Here is a 24112-nt window from a genome sequence, read left to right on the forward strand (position 1 = left end):
TGAATACACTATTTCAAGCCAGCATGTAAACTTGCATATTCAGCTTAATTGTTACTTTGTATCTCTTTACTTTCTTGACTTCTAGAAAAGATTTCTCAATTTTTAGCATCCATAATGACAAAACCTAGTCCTCCCTTTTTCAGTACTCTTTTGTAACTGCCATAAAAAAACAAGGTAGCATCTTTATCCTTCATCTCCTCATGAATTTGCGGATGCAGAATTAGTTTTCGTCTTATAATAGATGCACTTTTAACATGTTCTTTATAAGTCAAAATATCAACTAAGCTAGCTCTTATAGTATCCTCCTTCAAACATGTAAATTCAAGTTTTTGCAAAGCCAGAGCCACTCAGTAACTCTTGGAGCATTTTCAACAGATCGCAAAACCTGTGGAAGCAACTAAGAACTAGTAAGTACTAGAAGTAAAGCCTCAACTTTACTAGGCTCAGGTGAAATACCATTAGTAGACACTTCATGACCCAAGAGTATCACTCTAGTTCTTGTTATTTTGCATTATTAGGGTTCAACTGATTGCCATCCTCATCAAGTCTGCATTAAACTTCATTAAGTTTTTGAGAGTGTAATGTCCTCGAGATGTACACACAAAAGTTGTCCATAAACACCCGCAAAGATTTCCCAATGAAAGGGGAAAATATCCCGTTAACCCATCTTGAAAAGCTGGCATATGCATTCATCAAACACCAAAGGGCATTACTCTAGAGCAAAAGCATCCCCATGGGGTAATGAACATTGTTTTCTTCTGATCTTCTTCTACTAATATGATCCGAAAATATCCACAATATCCATCGCACACACTGTAAAATTCATGACCAGCCACTTGATCCAAGATCTCATGCTGAAACAAAAGAGGATAGTAGTCCCTCTTAGTCACTACATTAAGGGGCTTGAAATCAACACATACTCTCCATTTTTCATTCTTCTTTGGCCTGATTACATCAGAAGATACCCACTCTGCATCATCAACAGGATAGATAAATCCCACATTAAGTAACTTTTGAATTTCAGCTTTAAGAACATTTTCCTGAATTGTATCAAGTCTCTTAAGTTTTTGAGCCATTGGTTTGATATGGCGCACAATGCCGTTAGTACCCCTCAGTTGGTGATATTTTGAAGCAAACAATTTCGGGTATTTTAAAAAAATGGCAGAATATTTATCTCTTTCATCATTAGTCAAGTCATTTCCCAGCATATTCATAAGCTTGGGCAGTCCAACATTCATTTCAGGTTGTTGATCACATGTTTCATGCATGAGGTCTATCCTTCCTGCATCAATATTTACAACTTTTTCCTCTCTTTTTGAACCCTGGATTGACAACCCAAAGAGGTCAACATCCCTAGATAGTAGGCTAGCTTTCCATTCTCTATCTTCTTCATCATCAATGCTGGAATTTTTTGAATCATTACTTTCGTCACCTCCATCATCACTTTCATGTCCATTTTGTATGACGGACCTGTTTTCATGTCAAAGATCACCCTCTTATGATCTAGCTTCTCTAGATAGAGTTCCAATTGACCTCTATACTAGTTTTGTCTAGACCTCGTACCAATTAGCCATGGTCGTCCCAAAATGAGAGGATATGCCCCAAGTTTTGTAGGCATAACATGGAAATCCAAACATACTCTTTGGCCTCCAATGTTGATTTCCAAGTTCTCAATGACTACCAAACATTTCACTTTTGAGTAGTTTTCCATTTTGACCTTAAACAATGACTTCTCTATCATTTTAGGATGCATTTTCAGCATTGCTTCTTCAGTGATTACGCAAACTTGCTCACCACCATCAACATAAACTTGATCAATTTTCCTTCCATGTATTTATGCATCCATAACAGGTATAATGTCTTTCACATCTAATAGTTAGGTATACCACTCCAACATGCCCAGTTTGGGTTTTTCATTTCCTGATGCTAACCAACCCATGCCATTGCCTCCTCAGAGATGAGTTCATCTACAGTAGCTGACCATATGTAACATCATCCTTCTTACCTTAAAAAATCCTCAAGCGAGTTGTAAGGAACTTGATTGACTCCCAAAGCAAAGTCCCCCATTTGAATCTTCCTTCATTATCTATCTTTCTTGCTGGTTTCTGGATCGTCTGTAACATATTTTTCATGTTTAATCCTTGCTGCCCCTCTGAGGTTCAATTTTAGTATCCCTCTCTCCAGCTTTCTTGTTAGCTAAAACATCTACATTTTTTCCATCATCAGACATGTTGGTTTCGATCAAATTCATACCCGATGTGCCTTCATCAAGTCTTCTTCCAACTATTGCATAGCTAGTTCAAGTGGCCTTTGTTCCTATTGAGGTCTAGCATCTTGCCTAGCATTCTGTTGTGGCATGGGATACATCTCCCCTCTTGTTCTTCTTGGATAAGGGCAATCGAGAGAAATATGGCCTCTATCCATGCAATTAAAGAATTAAAAAATTTCCCATCTATTTCTTGGAGGTCCTCTAAATCTAGGTTGCATTTGAGGCTGCCTTGCTTGCAATAGGCTCATATTCAAATTTAGATTTACCAATTGTTCCTGCAATTTATTAATCACATCATCATTAGGTTTCCTATGGCTTTGTTGAGTTCCATTCTCTACTCTTTCACATGCCCCATGAAGATTCACACCTTGCTGTCCTACATTTCTTGCAACAGTGTCAAGCTGATTAGGCCGTAAAAATGCATACATAGCAATACCTCTTGATTGATCCGACCTCAATTATATTTTCCTTTGCTTTTCTTTGGCTATTTTGATCGCATCTTCATATGTATCAAGGTCTTTGATCATAATATTTTCTCTAATTTTAGGCCTGAGCAATGAAACAAACTTGTCCTTTTTCAGGAACATAATTGGAGGTTGCTCCATACTCTCTGCAATTTCTATCCATTTTTCTTCAAATCTTGTAGCAAATTTAGATACTTCCTCATTTCCCCCCTGAAGCATCCTTTCCAAAGATTTCCATAAACTCAGGAGTTTTCTTAGTTGCAAACCTTGTAAGGAAATCATTTTTTACTTCATTCCCATTTTCCCTTGTCTCTTCATTCAGTGAATTCCACCATAATCTTGTAGAACCGTCAAGAAGCATGCTGATCATTCGAAGCTTATCAGAATCAGTGTTTGATCTTGGTAAGCCATCCACTCCAATTTCTTGATAAACTAATTAGCATCCTCATTTTCAGTACTAATGAAGGGTTCATATCCAAAAAAAGCTGCCATGCTTGAGTTTGAGTATAGGTTGGTTTCCAAACCTTACACTTCCCAACTGATAAGATCGGCAAGAGATCTTCAACATAGGAGATCCTCAGTGGGGGCACCAATCTATGGTAGGTGAATTGGGTAATCAACCTCTAACAACCCTGAAGACAACACCACAAGATAAAGACTGAGGATCTCCCCTCAACAAAATCCACGAGATAGCACCATTGAACACGGGATCAAATATTCTTGATCACTCACTCCTCATTGGGATTTCAACTCAACACTTAAGCAATTTAAACCTTCAAGTTTAGAATTTACCATATTTAGAGAGAAATTGATACGAAAATAACCATGGCTGAGACTCTGACAACACAAGCTTTCATATTCACACAACTCCTATTTTTTATGGATGGCAACCCCACCCAACAATTGCCCCACAAAGTGTGGTTGCCTTAAGCAATGCAAAATGAGTTGTAGATCCTTTCCGTTATTCTTTTCTCAGAGCACACACAAATACAAACCAAAAATGCAGGTAACCAAAGCTTTATATGGCAAATTTTCATGAAAATTTAGACGCTACAAGCATTTCACTATTATAGACATTCCATTACTACAACAAAACATAGTTTACACTGATATAGAAATGGATAATCATGATGGCTTTCATGAGAAACCAAGTTGGTGGTGTAGATGCTGCTGAATTGTATCATAGAGTACTGTAGAAATACACAGCTACTCTATACAGCAAACACATAACTTCTCTACTCCAAGAAGTACAAAATTGCAAATGGGAGGACACTTTCTTTGATATCAGATTATCATTTCATCATAACAGCAGATACATCTCATCATATCCTGCATTGATGAAGAGTTACGAAGCTTCGAACATTATGAGCTCTAATTCATCATTTTTTTTGCTGCAAATCCTTCCAAATTTTCACTAACTCGAGTTTGTGCATTCAACACCTACCCAGAATACATATTCTCTACCACATACCCAATTTCAGATGTAGAGATCCTTTACTTCCATTCTTCTCTCCTGACAGGAAGCCTCACACAATTAACTAATATACATCACTCTCAACACGACGAATAATAGCCCTCTGCTGCTATCTTTCACTCATATCCATACATCATAAAAGATCTCATACTCTGTGCCCCACGCAACACTAGAAGAAAACAAGACAAAAGGAAGACACTTATTACCATTATCTGAAACCTGAGAACTCGTATCAGCCAATTGGCTTCAACAGCCCCATCTTCAATATATTGCCATCATGCTCCACAGCTCTAATGACTTCAGCTTCACTGCCTCTTTCTTCTAAAAACTTGTTCTTCTTCTTCCTCTAAGCATCAAATTTTTCCCTTCTCTTAAAAATGCAAGATTCATCAAAATCTCTCTCTCTCTCTCTCTCTCTCTCTCTCTCTCTCTCTCTCTCTCTCTCTCTCTCTCTCTCTCTCTCTCTCTCTCTCTCTCTCTCTCTCTCTCTGATATGCTAATTGTTTGGTATAGAACACTTCTCCCCCTCCTTTCTTTTTTAAAAAACTCCTCACTTTTTTACTTTTTTTCCTATTTTACCAAGTTGCCCCCTACTTCCCCTTAGTTGCTAGATGCAAACATGCCCCTTGCCACGTAAAATTCCACTCGAGGACTCAAAATCAAAAGCGAGAACATGTTCCATATACGATTATATCTCTTCCTGCATGAGGCACATGGCTCAAAACTGAAATATCACAACCACATGTCGAGCATGCATGGTACCACTTGGGATTTCCATCTATCAACCTAACTCCTGCTACAAGCATATGTTAGAAAGACAAAAAAATGATATTTTCATGTGTTACCCCACTTGGCCCATGCAGCATCATGTCCCCGATCGCTCATTTTCACCCACCAACGTGCCCTAATGATCAACCAAAGCAGCAGACACCAATTGTTGAGTCATCTAGCCTAGTTAAACCGCAACCTCCCTATAGGCCTTAGACCCTCTAATGAATGGAGATCCATTCTTTCCTTGGCCTTTGATCTAGTTGAGAACACTGGGGATGACTTGGTCACATGCATTAGACACTTGGATGCCACCTTTACCATGCTTGCTAAAAGCTATGACTAGTTGGCTTAGGTCTCCTAAACGAGCCTTTAACAATGGAAGTACCCATTCTACCATGCACATGGGAAGAATTGTTTGTTAAAGTCCCTATGGTAGCCGAGAAGTTTATTGCCAATGAAATTTATCAAGAGCAAGCTCGCAAACAATGACTGATCACATATTATAGCAAGATCAAAGTCTCTACAACTAGTCAGGAACTAGAAGAGATGAAAACACCGGCTGACTCCGGCTCTTCTTTTCTATGAAAATGATATGTTCTCCGTCTCCAATGGGAACAAGAGGGTTGCCAAATCATGACCAATGCCAAGAAAAGACATGCCATCAAGTCGACCCTTAGAAGATCATGTTATGGCCCATCCTTACTTGGATCGTATCCTAAGTGAGGAAGAACTACACGTTATAGCTGGATCAACTCTAGTGACTAACTATTGTCATGACTTACATTACACATGTCAACATTAAATCTTAGGACATGGACCGTCATGCTACCTTAGAGCACAACCTATAGTTTTACGCTTGGCTCATGAAAAAGTAAAATCATCACACCCATATGCTTAATGCCCTTAACCCTTCATCCTCCAATCCTAGGAAGGATTCGCATCATTCCCAAGGGGGAGGGGGAAAGGTGGAAAAGAAAACCTCATAGAAAAATGAATAATAAAAGCATAAAAAGGGAAAGAAAACAAGAATAAAATTTTAAAATCAAAACCCGAAAGTAAAAAGATAGAGACTTTAGACTTAAGAAGAATATTCAATGCTTGCTTGGAATTTATGGACTATTTAAAGCAAAAATCACCATTCTATCTTTGAAGTTCCTTTGTTTCATTGCGTAAAGTTGCAGTCTTTTTACCTTCATGTTGAAAAATGGCCTTGCAAGTGAACTAATAGAAGTCATTGCATCTTTGTAGGAACGCAAAATGGAAACACAACTTCTATTCTCGGAAGGAGCATAATAGGTACCGGTTGACTGTCGAGACAATAATATTCAACCAACTCAAGTACCATAGCATCGACAATTTGAGGGAACTAATAGATATTAAAGATGTGTGAAGAGGATGATTAATTAATACAACCTTCACAAATACTACATGGAAAGAGCAGGAGCCAAGAATGGTGGCTTTATCCCAAAGACAAAACAAAAGTCTAGAAGAAATGAAGCAAAGAGCTAGAGAATGGATAGTTAAGAGTGAGGAAAGAGTGAAAGACTTGGCAAGCCATCTAGCCCATACAAAAAGCAAGAGAGTGCTAGCAAAGAGCAGGACAGAGGGCGTGGAGACAAGAATGTTCGGCCAACAATGTACTTTCCTCAACACCATTCTAGATATCACACAACTAGAAGAGGAGGAGGCCATGGAAGTTTTGAAGAAGATAGTTAAAGATTTCCCGCAACAAAGCTATAAGGCATGACTTGTGTGCCCAAATGCAAAAATCCACTGGAGTCCACAAGAGGAGAAGAGCAACATGTGCCACCTATTGAAGGAGGACCAGGTTTTGAGGTGGGCCAACAAGAAGTAGAACAAGTTCCACAACCAAGCCCCCCATGATCAAAAGCATAACAAGAAGTTCCACAAGAAGATCCAACTCCTGAAAGAAAAACCAAAGTTTGAAGGAAGAGAAAGAAGATGTTGGAGAAGGTAAGAAGAAGGCTAAGGGTGTGACCCCTAGTAGTTCTAGAAGTCCCTATCCCACAGAGGGAAGAGTGCTTTCCTGTAAATTGGAACATGGAATCGCAGTGTGGGAATAGAGGGAAAATAAATGCCAACCCTTTGAGTTTACCTTCCGATTCCCACCAACAATGAGCAGAGTGCTATCCCCTAGAGTGGTGGAAGAGGTGATAAACATGGGCAAAATACTTGCAGATCAATGGAATGAAGAAAGAGGAAAGAACCCAACACTGTGGAGGACATGATCACCAAATTATTGGGAAGATAAGATCATGGACATGCCCAAGACTGTGAAGGGGTATGAAGCACAACCCAAGTGGAAAGGAATAATTTGGGATGCAAACATGGATGCATGGATGTCTTTTTGCAACACCCTATCCTACGAGAGAGATGACCCGACCTACATACCCTATCCAAGAGGAGTGGATTTTAATTTTGACATCCATGGCCACTATGACTTCCCCAAGATATATATGTAAATGCCACTATACTAGAAGAAGCTCTTACATTCTCCGTAGATGACCTTAGGCCCTCCATCTCCCACTTCCTTAGTGAGTTCTCCTCTTGCCCTGATCCAACCTTCATTAAAACTTGAAATTACCTTAGGTTACTTAGGGTGTTGCTCAAACAGGATCTTATTGCTAAGGAATATTTCCTACCGCCCCTCTTTTTTGACTTGAATGTCGGCATAGATAGCTATGCAATGGCTAGACTCATGATACGAGCCACAGTTCTCCCATCTTTTTTCATGGCTCTACTAGAGGATATGAATGATAGCCAATTCACTAGATGTAATCATCCATTCTTGTCCACAATGCCTCAAAACGTACGCACAAATCTAAAGGGCTACATGCATGGTAGCAAGTCCCTCAAGCCCCCAACCTCTTTCTCCCACAACCGTGAACAAGCGGACTACTTCTTTGCATGTCTTCAAAAAAAAAAAGGAAGGGAAAAAAAATCAAAAGAGAAAACAAGTAATACATCTCGCTTTTGATGAGCACCATAATGACAAGGGGTCCTCAAGTTAGGTGCATTCGATGGCCTCGATCAGGGGATTCTGTGCCTAACCCCCTAGCCCCTTTTGTTCCCCCACTTCACACACTTAAGGCGCATCAAGGGTACAACACACCTAGGAAGGCCACAATCGCCAATGGTTAGTCCTATCTCCCTAAGCTACACCCAACTCCCAGTTCCCTAGGCAATGCACTTTCTTTTTCTATTCAAGTGAATCCGATACCTTGCAACCAACCACTGACTTCAAAGGCCCTTTCACCTACTCAATCCACTCTCAGCCTTCACAACCTCCATCATTTTGAAATGCTTCTTCTCCATGTCCTCACAAGGCCCCTTCATTGATCCACATGGCAACCCTTCAGCTACTCGAGCCCTCATCAGCAGTTGTCCACAAGTTCCATGGGACTTGCACTCGACTAGGAGGGGAGTAATGTTAACCCTAGTGCAAGAAAAACAAAAAGGAAGCAAAAGAAAATTTAAGAAAATTTAAAAATATGAAAAAAGGATACTTGACGGAAGGAATAAGAGGAGAAAAGGCCAAAAGCACAAGAGCAATGTTAAAAGTTCAAGGCAAGTGTAAAAGGGAAAATTCGCATTTTAAAATGAAAAAGTGTCCCTAAATTTTTGTAAAAGAGTTCCATGCTCTCTCCTATGAAATTTTTAATGTGTAGATGGGCATAGGTAAAGGGACAATGTAAATAGAAGGGAATAGGAAAATAGAACCTAGGCAAGATGGCCGCTCATGTAAAAAAGGGGATGGGTGCCCAAAACGGATTTTGACATGTATAAAAGCCAAAAAGTGAATAGAGAATCTCACTCTTGATATGTGACAAAAAGTGGCTCTCCTCTTCTTCTTCTCTTCTTCTTGTTCTTGCTTGTGCTGGAGAGAGTGAGTGTGAGAGAGTGAGGGTGTGAGGGTGTGAGGGTGAGAGACTGTGGTGGAGAAGCTCTCCATCTTCTCCTCTCTTCTTCTTTTGTTCTTCCCTTCTTCTTCTCATCTCTTATCTTGCATCATAGATATGGAGCATGGAGCTTGAAGGTGGAGGATTGAGGTTGCTTGAGCTCACATCTCGGATCGTGGAGCTATCAAAAAGTTTGAGAGAGAAGGATACTAGATTGGGCATGGAGGCTAGCTCACTACACTTGTAGGATAGAGGGTGTGCACGGCAATGTGAGAGGTAGCCATTAGCATTTGACTTGAAATGCTTGAGCAATAAGTGGTCCATGGGTCTTGGTGGTCAAGCAAAAGCTCTCACAAGTTTGCTTTGAGATACTCTACTAAAGCTAGACTCCAGCTTCAATGTTGTACACCCTCCATGAATTATGCTATGGTGATAGATGCATGTGAGCCTCTCTTATGATGATGAGGCCATGTATAGAAATTGTAGTCACTCATGGAACAGGGCTATGAAGTGGGAGGTTAACTCCTTATAGACTAACCATATATGGGATTTGGTTCTTTTGCCTAGTAGCAAGAAGGTATCGCAAGACAAGTGGGTATACAAGCTAGATGCCCCAAGTTTGCTTATAAGGCTAGATTGGTAGCTAAGGATTTGAAAGTAGGAATATGGTATTGACTTCAATGAAGTCTTTTTTCCTATGATCAAAATGGTGACCCTATACTTGGTACTAGCATTGGTTGCTCAAGACCTTTATCTGATGGATGTAAAGATAGCTTTTTTACATGAAAACTTGCATGATGACATTTATATGCAAAAACTTAAGGGCTTTGAAGAAAAATGCAAGGAACGCCTAATGTGCAAGTTAAGAAAGAGTCTTTATTGCCTTAAACAGATACCTAGGGAATGGTACCATAAGTTTGACGTTTTTATGCATTCACAGGGATATAGTTTGTAGTGCTATGGATTCCTTTTTGTACACAAAGAAGGCTTGTGATGGTAGCATTATGATTTTGGTATTCTATGTGGATGATGATATGCTTATTGTTGGAAGCACTCATGATGAGTTGGATGCCTTGAAAACTTAGCTCAAGAAGAGCTTTGAGATAAAGGATATGGGACAAGCATTGCATATTCTTGGGATGCGCATCACGCACGATCGCTCTAAGGGGCTTCTTTATCTGTCACACAAAAGGAGTATATCCAATAAATCCTTAAGTGGTTTTATATGCAGAATAGTACGCCTATTTCCTATCCTCTACCTTCTCATGTGAAGGTTAGTCAGTCTGATTGTCCGTAGTTTGATGAGTAGAAGGCTAAGATGGCCAATATCCCTTATGCATCCATTGTGGGAAGTTTGAAGTATGCTATGATAGCCACTCATCCTGACATACCATTTACAGTGGGAGTTATGGCATGCTATATGGCTACACTTGGCAAATGGTAATGGGATGCCATCAAGGGTATCATGCGATACTTGAAGGGCATGGCAGCTATGTGCATATATTATGGTAGCCAAGATACAGGAGTCATGAGGTACACTGACTTTGATTATACAGGACATGTAGATAGTAGGAAGTCCACCTTTGGCTAGGTCTTCACCTTTGCTAGAGGTGTTGTTTATTAGATGTTTAGGGTGTAGAAATGCATAGCCTTCTCTACTACCGAGGCCGAGTATGTTGCAACTACCATTGAGGCTTGCAAGGAGGGTCTTTGGTTAGGCTGTCTAGTGGTAGACCTTGGTATAACTGATGTGGTCCGTACATTGCGTCTGATTCTATGTGTGTTCTCCCATAGAGTACACCTCATAGAACATGTAAGATACCATGTGAGTTCAAAAGAAAGAGTATATTTATTATGTTGACTTGCAGTTTTCTAAAAATAGAAGGGTTTATAAATGTGCTCAATGTAAATTCACGTCATGGGTCTTTTTATTTGAAAAATTTTAGAGACAAAATTAGAGGAGGGGGGATGTGTCATGATAGGAGGTGTGGGGGAGGGGAGGATATGTGGGGGAGGGGGGATGGGAGTCAATATGTAGATTCTATGTGTATGTGTGTGCATGTGTATGTAGAGATCCACCATTCATAGTGAGTACCCAATCTTTGATACACAGGACAAGGAAAAGGGGTGGACTTCACCCAAGAAATGGCAAGACTTAAGCTAGAATCGATCAAGATTTAGGATGCTTTATAACAATGTGCAAGTCCACATGTGCAATGCATTCCTTGTGGTAGCAACAACCTTGTGGTAGAAGACCCTAATCCCCAAACATGAACTTGAGCTCAATTATGGATGGAACCTAATGAGCAACATGAACTCAAGCTCAAGAACTAATGAGCAAAAAGTAGCAATACCTAGGGCACCAATAGTAGTACCTAGACCCATCATCACCCATCTACAAACCAATGTACCTATGTAGTGTGTGGAGGAAACTACTAGAAGAAGAGGTTTACATAGACCTTTATGTTGCTTATGATGAGGAAGGGTATCAAATCCTATTACTTTAGACTGGTTCTAGTAATGGCTTTGGCAAGAGGGAGAAAAGTTCAAGGAGTGGGAGGAGATAATGATAAGAACTTCTCACTTGCTAGAATTTTGGCACCTAGGGCGGATATCATCTAGGTGTCTAAAAAAGGAGCAAGCAAATATAAACCTGACTTACAATACCCCAAGTGCAACATTACACACTTGTACATTGATTTTCTTTGACAAAAAGCCTCCACTAGTTTAGTGATTGTGCTATAAGTGCCACTTGGATTGTTTAACATAGTAACTCCCTATGATAATATGTCAATAACACTAAATGTAATGAGTAGAGTCCAAGAAAAGCAAGTTGTCATCTTAATGCTTAGACCTAGAAATTTGATGCATCATTGATTGTGAAAAGAAATGAAAAAAGACACAAAGCTTAATGTGAGTTTGTGAGCCTAAGGTTGCATGTGTGTGTGCCGAGGACTTGGCATCGAGTTCTAGGCCCTTGGTCTTTAGCATGAGTTTTCTTACACACAAAGGAAGCTTCTCCCACCAACTTCTAAACATGGTTTCACTCTCTAGTTAGTGAGACAAATGTCTTTCTTACAAGGATATTGACATCTTGTAAGTCTCCTAATAGGTGTTAAGTTCTCTATCTTTTCAAAATGGTTTGATAAGTGCTTTGGGAACTCAAGATGAGAGCTTGATGGAGGGATGTGGATGCTTGAATTTTTTGTTCAATGTGATCTTACTAGCTTGGTGTTGCAGACCATATCACCTTTTGCTAGTTCAACCACCAAATTGGTTTAGTGAGATGCATCTACTACTCAAGGTAGTTGTTCTTTTGTAGCTTGAGGTAGAAAGGCTTGTGGGGCAGGCTAGGTTAGAGTGCTCTAAGAGCACTATTTGGTGACCTAGTATAAGTCTATTTGTCCTGACTCCTTCAATGCAGTTGTGCCTAATGTGCATATTCCTTGAGATAAACCATTGAATCAACATTGAAATTGGTGCATCCAAATTTAGCAATTGGATCTTGCACTCAAAACAAGCATTTAGATATTTCTTCCAAGTTTTGCACCCAAATTTTTCTCTCTTTTAACACTTAGACCACACGTCCTAGTTTTCATTCAGATCAACCATTTGGAACTTACATTCAAATCTCTCCATCTAGATCTGTCTTTGCATTCGGATAAAACATCAAATCAGTTGTTGCATTCAAATCCACACTAGAACTTGTCATTTTGGTCATCCCTTATACTCAAGGCATTCAACCTCACATTCAAATCATTCCTAGCATTCAAATCTTGTATTCAGCTCTTGAATATGGACCACCCATTTGGATCTTGCATTTAGGTTTAGCATATGGATCAAGCATTCAGATCGCTCACTCAATTGGACTTGACATTTGAATTCATTCAAGGCATGTTTATTGGCCCTCATACAAAGGAAGAGTAATCAGTGTGAGAGTAAATCCATAATTACTTTATGACTACCAAAGCTAAGTTACACAAACTTGGTCTAGAGCTAGCATGCTAGTTGTTGATCTCTAGTTTTGCAACTTGAACTAGCTACATCACACAACACACTTTTATTAGTCGCACACAAAACACTCGCACATAGCCATGTACATGCACCAGCTAGTTACACAAATTGGTCACAAATTATGCTAGCCACACATGCAATTCACTTATGCACTCATCACACTAGACATGTTATTCACATTGTAAAGCACCTTCACATGCTTACTAACACATTGGACACCACATGCAAGACTTGAAGTTCATAACGTAATACACATACACACCCCACATTCACTTGTCCACTTGCACATACATAATCCATACAAACAATTAGGCACTTCATACCACAATGTACACACATGACACACACCTTAGACACCACATACTGATTCACCTTACTGTCTACACACATGCAAGAATCCATATACATAGTAGACACATAGGGTGCAACACGGTTCATCTCACAATGACACTCATCTTCACATTCAAACACGATGTAGGTGGCAAAGAATCATGCTTCACACTATTAAGCTTACATGTGCAAGATAAATACAACCACTGAGAGGTTAAAGGATTGAGTATCTGAGAAGGGGAAGGGCTTGAATCAAGACATCCCAATTGGAAGTGCACCAAATATTTGGAGTGAGATAAAATCCATCAATAAAGTTCACAAATTGGAATTGATTGCAAGACTACTCTATCCAAACTCAAGTGTCCAATAACCTAATCAATTACCTTGAGTTGTACATAAATAAGTTTTACTCACCTCTTTTGAATAAGATTGGTTGAGTGACTCGATCTTAAGAACTTTTGGTTGAATTGAGATAATATTGAGCAATTGAGCTAGGTGACATGAGAGCTTGCATCTACACTGACCTTTTAATAACAACCATATCCAAAAGAAACTTTTTATGACTTATGGCCCTAGTTCCTCTCCACCCAACAAGTCTTCCAATTTCTAACCAAAAAGTGACAACACATGAAGGTATATAAAAAATAATGCAAAAAATAAGGTAAAACATCAAAGTATAAATCTTAATGCTCAAAATAAAATATCCAAGTTTACTTGTCATCATTGTGGAAAACCTAGACATGTTTTATCAAATTTTCAAGCTCAACTTTCACTCAAAACATGACCTAGTTACACAACATTGAGGAGCTATGTGATTACACCCTTGATTGGACTATGAATACTTCGTTGCAAGAGGCATCAATTGAAGAAAAACCAAGTACATCTATTTCTTTACATGACTTATTGAAGATGAAAGATTCTGTGAATGATTCATATATTACTATCCGATAGGATGATGGTAATTCTCATAATTTTATTTCAAAAAAATTGGTTAGGAAGTTGCAACTAGAAACTAGTCCTTCATAATACAAGGGTAAATTTGCATTTCAATGCATTATATATAATTGAAAATGCAAAATCAAAGGGTTAAAATTCTCTATGGGTACATATAAAGAAAAATGTGATTTCCTAGTTACACCTCTTCAATTGTCAATATATCATTCTTGTATACCATTTAGACATCAATTCAATCCTTTGATTTATTATCATACTCACAATATAACTTTTAAATACCAAGGATAAATACTTTCTTTGACTAGTGACCCTGAGATTAAATTGTTTCCACTAATTAGTCACACAAGGCATACATGAGTTTTTGTGATTGAAGTAAAAATTTGAATTTTCTACATTGACACCTACCAAAAAAAAAAAAAAGATTTTAAGTTCATAGAAGCATTGTTTTGCGGATGATTATCTACTTGAAGTACCACCATCTCATGGATATTAGATCACAAAAGTGAACTTTTCCTTGGGGTTTCTCCACAACATAAAGCTTCATATAGGCATAGTCCTTTGCACCAAAAGTAAATTCAAAGACGAGTAACTAAATTATTAAATAAACACTTGATTCATCCTAGTTCTTCTCCTTTTAGTGCACTTGTTTTGTTAGCTGAAAAGAAAAATAAAACATATCAGATGTGCATTGATTATAGAGCTTTAAATAAGGTGATTGTTAAAAATATGTACTCTATTCCAAGCATGGGGGATTCACTAGTAGTAATAAGGAGACGTCACCTGCGTGCAAGAAATATATGAAAATATCCCTTATCTACCCCCTATTTATGGGACCTTATCTTATAAAATGTACATTTCTTCCCTTAAATAACCCCCCTCCCTTACACTCACATGGTACCATACCGTAAACCCTAGTGGACCCCTCGAGATTCCAAGAGTTGATGATTTTCTTATGACAAACTTAGGGGAGTCAAAAATTTAAGATAAATCTTAAATTAGGATATCATCAAGTTCGTATGGATTCATCTTATGTATTTAAGATCGCATTTAGAATATAGTTTGGTCACTGTGAATTTTTGTTATGCCCTTTGGTTTCATTAATACACTAGCTACATTTTCATGTATGATGAATAAAAATTTTCTATATTATTTTCTTTGATAATATACTTGATTTTAGTAACTCAAAAGAGTCATAAGAACCATATTAGCATTATATTTTATTTACTACATAAAAATAATTTGTATGTCAATCTTAATAAGAGTTATTTCTTTCAAAACCAAATTAAATATTTGGAACATGTAATTTCTATCAATGGTATCACTATGGATCCTAAGAAAATTCAAACTATAAATATTTATCTAATCCTAAGAGTGTACATGAATTTAAATCTTTTCTAGAGTTAACTAGTTTTTATAGAAAAGTTGCCAAAAAAATTTCATTGATTGCTTTGCCTTTGACTATGTTGTTGCATAAAAATATTGTTTTTCATTGGGGCCCTAGTCAAAAAAATTTGTGACACTTTGTTATATATTTTGGCTCATGCACCTATCCTTTAATTACCAAATTTTTCCCAATCTTTTTTCTTGTAGTCTCATTGATGCTAGCGGTTCAAGTGTAGGTGCCATTTTAATGCAAAATGATCATCCTATCGCCTATGAGAGTCATAAATTGAAACCTTTTGAATAAAACCACATTACTTATAGCAAATAATTATTGGCTATGGTTCATGCTTTAGATATTTGGAAACATTACCTTATGAGATTAGAGATTCTCATAAAAATTGATCAATTGGCCATTGAACCAAACTCTAAATTTTTATCGACACATTGAATGGGCTTCTTTTATCCAAAATTTTTATTCAATAATTCAATACTAGCCAAACCATGTTAATGTGGTTGCGTATACATTGAGTTGTAGGCCAATAGAAAATATTGCATCATATCATTTGCTTGATTTTGATAAAATGAAAAGTGTGTATCTGAATCATGCTTCCACTATTGAATTTCAAACTTTTGATGCAATGATTCCTACCTATGCTTTAGATCCTTATTTTTATTTTATTTGGCTTACAATGAAGCATGATATAGAAAAATATATGCCTGAACATATTGTGTATCAATGTATTAAACATCATCATGAAAAATCATATGGTTTGCTTATGCCCCTACTTGTATCTAATTGATCATGGAAACAAATTTCTATGAATTTTATTACTAGCCTTCCCACAATGTTTGCACACCATGATATGATTTGGAAAATTGTGAATAGATTCAATAATAATGCTTGCTTTATTCCTAAAAAAAAGACTATGTTTACCCCACAAGATACTAAACTTTTCATTAACACGATTTTTTCTTATTATGGGTTTCCTAAGGTCACACTTTCTGATCATGATGGACAATTTTGTAATTATTTTGGTGCATTATTTAAAATTTTAGGTTCTAAGAAGGATCTTACCTCAACTTTTTACCCTGAGACTAATGGACAAACTGAAGTGACTAATAGTATTAGCCTTGACCTTCTTAGATCCTACACAATCGATAGACTAAATAATTGGGACCAACACTTACCTATCCTTTAGTTTTCTTAAATAATATCCTACATTTGCTACCAATAGAGCACCTTTTGAAATTATTTAAGAAAAGAAATTATCTATCCCCATAACCACAATTGCTACTAATGTTCTAGCCCACTAACACTTTGGCTTGTGATCATAGAAATTTTTTTGAGAAAGTCACTAAAAAGATTAAGCAATCACAATTGCAATATGTAGGCCAAGCAAACAAGGAGTGCAAGGCTAATAAATATCAAGAAAATGACTAAGTGTGGTTAGGAATTGAAAAGAATTAAATTAATCCCCCAAGGTATTACAACCTTTTCATATTGTTAAGTTTAATGAGAACGCATTTAGATTGGTCATTTGTCCTCATTAAAAACTTCATAATTTTTTTCACATTAGCTTGTTGAAACCTTCTAAGGGAACATCTCCAATTACACATGTTCTTAATGGCCCTTCTTTGTTAGAAGAAGATACAAAAATTTTAATTCTTGAAGTGATCCTTGAGTATGACCAAACTAGAACCAAAATGAAAAATCAATATTATAGGTATCTAGTGAAATATAGAAATCATTCTCTGGAAGAATCTTAGTGCATTCAAAAATTAGCACTAACTCCAACTCATGACCCATCTAATAAATACCTACGATTCACAATAACATTAGATAAGTGCTAACTCTGACTTATGACCATCTAATAAATGTCTACCACTCTCAGTCATATTAAATATCCCACGGATATAGATTCATTGCATGAGGTTTTGTGTAAAATTCATGGAACCTTATTCCATAAGAAGGTGTAGATTCACTGCATGAGGCATGAGGTTGACCACCCTTGCATTTTACTTTGTTTTATTAATTAGAGATAGTTCCTTTTTCACCCCCATGAAATGTTGTGGAATTAAATTAATCACAATATTTTACCAAGACTCACTATGAAAGTTAGTTTATTTTATTTTATTTATTGTGGATTTTGTTTATTTACTACATGATCAATTATCAAACGAGTGTGCACGTGTGATACTGGCCACATTATGCCTAGCAGATAGACCAAAAATGGAGAATGTCTAGAAAAATGAATCATGGATAACCTTCTTGATACCCATTTGTTTATGATATCTAGAGAAGAAGAGTTGTGTAAACTAGACCTTACTCCATATTGGGCTGATTACATTGTTGAAATTATATAGAAAGGAATTCCCCATTGGGTAATCAAGAAGGCAATCTTTTAGGATCTTCTCATTAAGATTCAATACTATCAAAACTAATCATGGGGCCAACTATATCAATTAGGATAGGATGGTATTATGAAAAGATGTGTTTGTGAATATAAGATGTACAGTATGCTCATTGAAGTACACAGTGGAATAGTAGGAGGACACTTTGATGAAGACACTGTCGGAAGGAAATTTCTTTACCACAAAGTCAACAAATGGTTTTTCTTCAAATTCATTGTTGCACTTGGGCTATGAACTCGCAAACACATGAGTGTGGTAGCCTACCCTATTCCATGATGTGGCTAGATTTGTAAAGCATTGTGATGAATATCAACCCACCCAATTAGAAAAGATGAAATGGAACTGACATCTATCGTACCATGTCAAGCTTTCAAGAATTTCATTGGACCTATCGAACTTGTAGCCTAGTACTTATACGCAAAGTTATCATTGTATTGAAAAACTATCTAACAAAGTGTGCCAAAGCTAGGGCCACTCAAAGAAAAACATTAGAATGATAGCAGTTTGTAATCTCTTGGTCTAGTTGTCCCATTGAGATAGTGAGTGATAGTAATCTCTTGATTCAGTTGTCTCCTCAAGATAATGAGTGACCAAGATGAAGTGATTGCCCACTTGTTGTCCACCTTCATGGTTTTTTATTAGAAATCATTTTTTTACTATCCTCAAGCAAAACAAACAAATCATATCTTAATTAATGTGCTAATGAAAATAGTCCTAACCTCTAAGAGTGACTAGGATAACAAGCTTATGGTAGTAGCCTTGTCGATATATCGAGTTGCCTATAAAATCACAATAAGATAAACCCCTTCAAGATGACTTAGAGGATGGATGCAATTGTTGGGGGTAAAGGCGCCTCTGCCTAGCCGCTTGTGTATTACTACACTGACAGTCACCACCACTGCACACTGCAGGCGGCAAGCACCCGTCACCGTCACTTTATTCTTTATTCTTTTAGTGACAGTTTGAATAAAGGAAGGCCCGGTCACACATTCTAGGTGTTGGAGTTCCCATTTCTAGTCTCTCCCTTTCTTGATCTTGCTCTCCTGCCATAGGTCTCGAGTCCAACCTTCAATCCATCGCTCCCTTTCAATTGGTATCAGAGCTTTGCTTTCCGACTCTTGAGCTTGGTTTGTGGCATTCTCAGCATCCCATCGACTCCCTACTTGCATTGGGTCTCCTTCCCGACAGCCATATCCAACTCTTTCGAGCTCCCGTCACTCCTCGACTTCCCCAGCACCTTCCCGGCATTGTTGGGCACCTTCAGGGCATTACATCAAAGGTATTTGATCATTTTCTTCAGGGTTTACTTTAGTTCTCAGGTCTCACAAGCTATAAACAAGTTGTGGGCAGTCATAGCTCACACCTCTTGGAGCTTCCTTCACCTGGATCTTGCTTCCAGCCTATCAAGGCTTGCTGAGGCTTGGTATAGGCCTTCTTTGGCCCTCATTTGTGCCCCCTTTGGGCCCATTGTTGACACATGGGATAGCATACCCCCCAAGGTAGCTCACGTTTTTTTTGCGCCTATTTCAAAATCTGGCCCAAAAATCACTCTTTTTGCCATATCTCGGGCATTCGGAACCCGATTCAGGCAAGATAAGAGTCTAAGTTAGGGTTTTGGCACTCTCTGGATGTAATGGTGATGTTGTATTTGCCAAATTCTGATGACAAAATTTCTACAATAGATTTCAGGTCTGAGACAGCATGTATTTTAGGGCATGACTACATAACCAGTTTGATGTCTATTGCATCCTGATTGATTGGTGGATTGAAGCTACATGTAATGCTATGACTTTGGCCTGATTTTAGAGTTGGAAATACATAGTTTATAATAGTAAATGCATGCTGAATACTCTTGGGCTGAAGCTATCTTTCATGCTTTGACATATGCCTACTGGTTCCGGATGTATGTCTTGGGTTATGCTATGATGTATTGATCATCGAGGGACAACTTTGATCTTGTCATTGAATGCGGATGCTTTTGGAAGCTTGAGCTTATTTCAGCCCGCACTTATTGACATTGGTATATGCTTTGACAGTGATGCTTCTTGGGTTTATGCATATCTGTTGCCTACGGCTTGATGCTCATGTCATAGTTGATTACCCTATGCATACGTTGAGCTTGAGTGCTCATTGAAGCTCCAAATTGGATGCATTTTGGATTATCTGGAGTAGTCTTGGATGTTACTTGGCTTGTCAGAGTTTGGATTGGGATGTATTTGATGTCATACATGCTTATGGATGCTACATACGGATGCTCTACTGCCTACATGTTCGGGATGTACTATTGATGTATTATCTTGGACTTATGTCATTGGCACTGTGTCTTACCTTGGCTTGAGCTCTTGAGCTCGTACATATGATTTTTGTGCTAGTGGGAGCATTCTTGAATGCTTATCAAACATTGAATAGGCAGTAATTTTATGCATTGAGCCGTTACATGCCATTGAGCAGTTACAAACACTTGAGCCTTTGGGACTTCTTACCTTTTGGGATGATACATCATATGTCTTGGTTCACTATATGCTTATGAGCTAAGTCTCATTTTTGGATCCGTATCTTTGTGAATTGACACCTACTTGTATCAAGTTTTGGTACTGGCAGGAACACTTTGCCCCATTGACTGGGGGGTGTACCTACTCACTGGCATATGTTTGTATGACATACTTGGGTGTTGGATTCATGTTTATCGACCGTCATATGCTTATGCTATGCCCGCATGATGCCGGATTTGGTCTTGGCAATATCTGATTGCCTTGGGATCCGATTTTGGCACTGTTAGCTCTCTTTTACTGAAATCTGAAATTTATTATAGCAAGCATATATGTATGGACTGACATGGATTTTTCATGCTGAAACACGCTGAAATTATGTATTTCACTATCCATGCTATACTCAAGAACTTAACTTCGCAGGACATCACTTTTGCAGAGGATGTCACTCCTCTTTTCTTGGTTGGTACTCTTAATGAGTCATGGGATGTATTCCGCACTGCATTATGTGCCTCTACTGCTACCTTGAAATTATCTAATGTCGAGAGTGCTCTTCTATAAGAAGAGGTTAACCATAAGAATTTGGATGCCTCTCATGTGTCACATGATATGACAGTTAGAGGCAGGAATGATGGATATGGATAGCATGGTAGTGGTAGTGGCCGTGGATGGGACTCTCAAAAATCTCGGTCCAAGTCTCCTGGGAAGTCACGTAGTAAATCCCGTGGTAGGAATGCAGATGTTACTTGTCAACCATTGTGGGAAAAAGTACCATATTAGACCACAATGCCATGAATTGCGCAATGAAAGGTGCAAAGATAAGGGGAAAGACAAAGTGCAGGATAAGTCTTCTGATCGCAGCATAGTACCTGCAAAGTCCAGTGTTAAAATTGAAGAGATCAATGTTATGCAGCCTGAGAATGTTGATGATGATGATTATATCCTAGCAGCTTCTTCTAGTGCTTCGCAGATGACAGAGATACACTCTATGTATGCACAGTGTTGGCTCTTGGACTCAGGTGCGTCCTTTCATGTGACACCTTGCCGAGAGTGGTTTCATTCATACCGTACTATTTCAGGTTCTGTGCGCTTGGGTGATGACAACTCTCTTGATATTGTGGGCATTGGTGATGTTAGGCTGTAGTTTCCTTCTGGCAGCAGTTTTGTTATGTAGGATGTACGTCATGTACCTGCTTTGGCACGCAGTCTCATGTCAATTGGACAGCTTGATGACGTAGGATATCATGTATCTTTTGGAGACTCTGCATGGAAGATCACTCATGGCAGACTTGTGATTGCGAGAGGTGCCAAGGCTAGCAGTCTCTACCCCTTGATTGTATCAGCTTCTTCCCTTGATCATGTTTTGTCTGTGGATCCTATCCCACATGTATCTCTTTGGCATGCCCGTTTGGGCCATATGTCTTTGAAGGGAATGAAAATGCTTTCTGGTTTGCAGTACTTACCGCCCCTTGATTATGCATGTTTTCATTCATGTGAGCGTTGTCTTTATGGCTGGCAGACTAGGTCTACGCATAAGAAGTCTAGTAGGCCACGCAGGAGTGAGCCCTTGGCATTGGTACATTCGGATGTCTGTGGGCCCATGCCTTGTCAGTCTATGGGTGGTGCAAAGTATTTTGTTACGTTCATAGATGATTTTTCATGGAAATTTTGGGCTTATCCCATTAAGTTAAAATCCGATGTCTTGGTTGTGTTTCAAAGATGGCTTGCATTGGTTGAGAACCAGTCTGGGTATAGGCTAAAATGCCTAAGGACAGATAATGGGGGTGAGTATGTCTCACGTGCTTTTGAGCAGTTATGTGATGAGAGGGGTATTAAGCATCAATTGACCGCCCCCTACACCCCCCCCCCCCCAGAATGGTTTGGCTAAGCGGATGAATAGAACCATCCAAGAGCGTGTACGCAGCATGCTTAGCCATGCAGGCCTACCACAAAGCTTTTGGGCTGAGGCAATTAGTACAGCTATGCATATCATAAACAAATCACCTTCTAGTGGTTTGGATTTCCAGGTTGTAGAGGAGGTATGGACTGGAAAACCCCCCTCTTATGCGCATCTCCGTGTCTTTGGATGTGAGGCATTTTACCATGTGCCTAGGGACAAGAGAAGTAAGCTGGATCCCAAGAGTGTCAAATGCATTTTCCTTGGTTATGGGGATGCAGGCAAGATGGGTTACCGTCTCTGGGATCTGTATGCGCGGAAATTCATCCATAGTCATGATGTAGTCTTCCATGAAGACAAGATGCATAGGCAGCCTGAGAGAGTTGTTGAGATCCGCAGGATCATATTTCAGGAGGAGCCGAAAGCTCCCACACAGCCAATTGGACAGCCTATAGCTGCAGCAGATGCTCATGGTCAGGGTGTTGGACAGGCATCTAGGCACGCAACAGAGCCTACTGTGAGACGGTCTACTAGAGACAGACATCCACCTGATAGATTTCAGCCCTTGATGCATTATGTCTTGGCTACAGATGCAGGAGAGCCTTTCACCTATGATGAGGCTATGCGCAGGGGTGACAGTCACTCTTGGGAGAGAGCTATGCAGTCTGAGATAGACTCCCTGCATAAGAATGACACTTGGAATTTGGTTTCCTTACTTATGGGCAAGAAGGCTTTTCCATGCAAGTGGGTGTACAAGCTAAAAGGTACCCCTAGACACCCCAAGCCAGCATACAAGGCTATATTGGTAGTAAAGGGTTTTAAGCAAGAGCATGGTGTGGACTTTGATGAGGTATTTTCTCCTGTGGTTAAGATAACCACCCTGCGCTTAGTCTTGGCTTTGGTTGCTCAGCTTGACTTGGATTTATACCAGATGAATGTCAAGACGGCTTTCTTACATGGGTACTTGCATGATGAGATTTATATGGAGCAGCCTAAGGGCTTTGCAGAACCTGGCAAGGAGCACCTAGTGTGCAAATTGAAGAAAAGTCTTTATGGCTTGAAACAGGCACCCAGGGAGTGGTATCATAAGTTTGATGCCTTTATGCAATCACAGGGCTACAGCCGGAGTGCTATGGATCCGTGTCTTTACACGAAGAAAGCCCGTGATGGCTCTTTATTGATTTTGATACTCTATGTGGATGATATGCTGATAGCAGGGAAATCTCATGATGAGCTAGATGCTCTTAAGGCTCAACTCAAGAAGAGCTTTGAGATGAAAGATCTGGGACAGGCCGCTCACATACTTCATATGCGCATTAGACGCGACAAGAATCAAGGACTCCTCTACTTGTCACAGAGGGAGTACATTCATAAATTCCTTGATTGGTTGTCCATTGCCTTCTTATGTGAAGGTATCACAGGCTAATTGTCCGCAAATAGATAAACAGCGGGCCGAGATGGCCAAGATTCCCTATGCATCCGCAGTGGGCAGTCTTATGTATGCCATGATAGCCACTCGTCCAGATATTTCCTTTGCAATTGGTGTTGTGACACACTATATGGCTACACCTGGCAAGAAGCATTGGGATGCCGTGAAGGGTATCATGAGGTACCTAAAGGGCACTGTAGATATGTGCATATGCTATAGCAGCTAGGATACAGGAGTCATGGGGTACACTGACTCTAATTATGCAGGACATGCAGATAGTAGGAAGTCCACTTCTAGCTATGTATT

At 39.0% G+C, this 24112-nt stretch overlaps 1 protein-coding gene across 1 annotated transcript in view; it reads right to left on the bottom strand.

Moving 5' to 3' along the window:
• Positions 1 to 2932: 2932 nt before the first annotated feature.
• LOC148020958 (uncharacterized) overlaps positions 2933 to 24112 on the bottom strand; it is a 44324-nt gene continuing 23144 nt past the window's right edge. Inside the window, exon 6 of the mRNA XM_087698193.1 lies at positions 2933 to 3165. Within this exon, the coding sequence (XP_087554319.1) occupies positions 2933 to 3165 (233 nt within the window). The remainder of the gene's footprint in view (positions 3166 to 24112) is intronic.

Source organism: Lygodium microphyllum, chromosome 18 (assembly GCF_053477565.2).
Source record: "Lygodium microphyllum isolate KBCC chromosome 18, Lygodium_microphyllum_v1.1.10, whole genome shotgun sequence".
Classification (NCBI taxonomy): domain Eukaryota; kingdom Viridiplantae; phylum Streptophyta; class Polypodiopsida; order Schizaeales; family Lygodiaceae; genus Lygodium; species Lygodium microphyllum.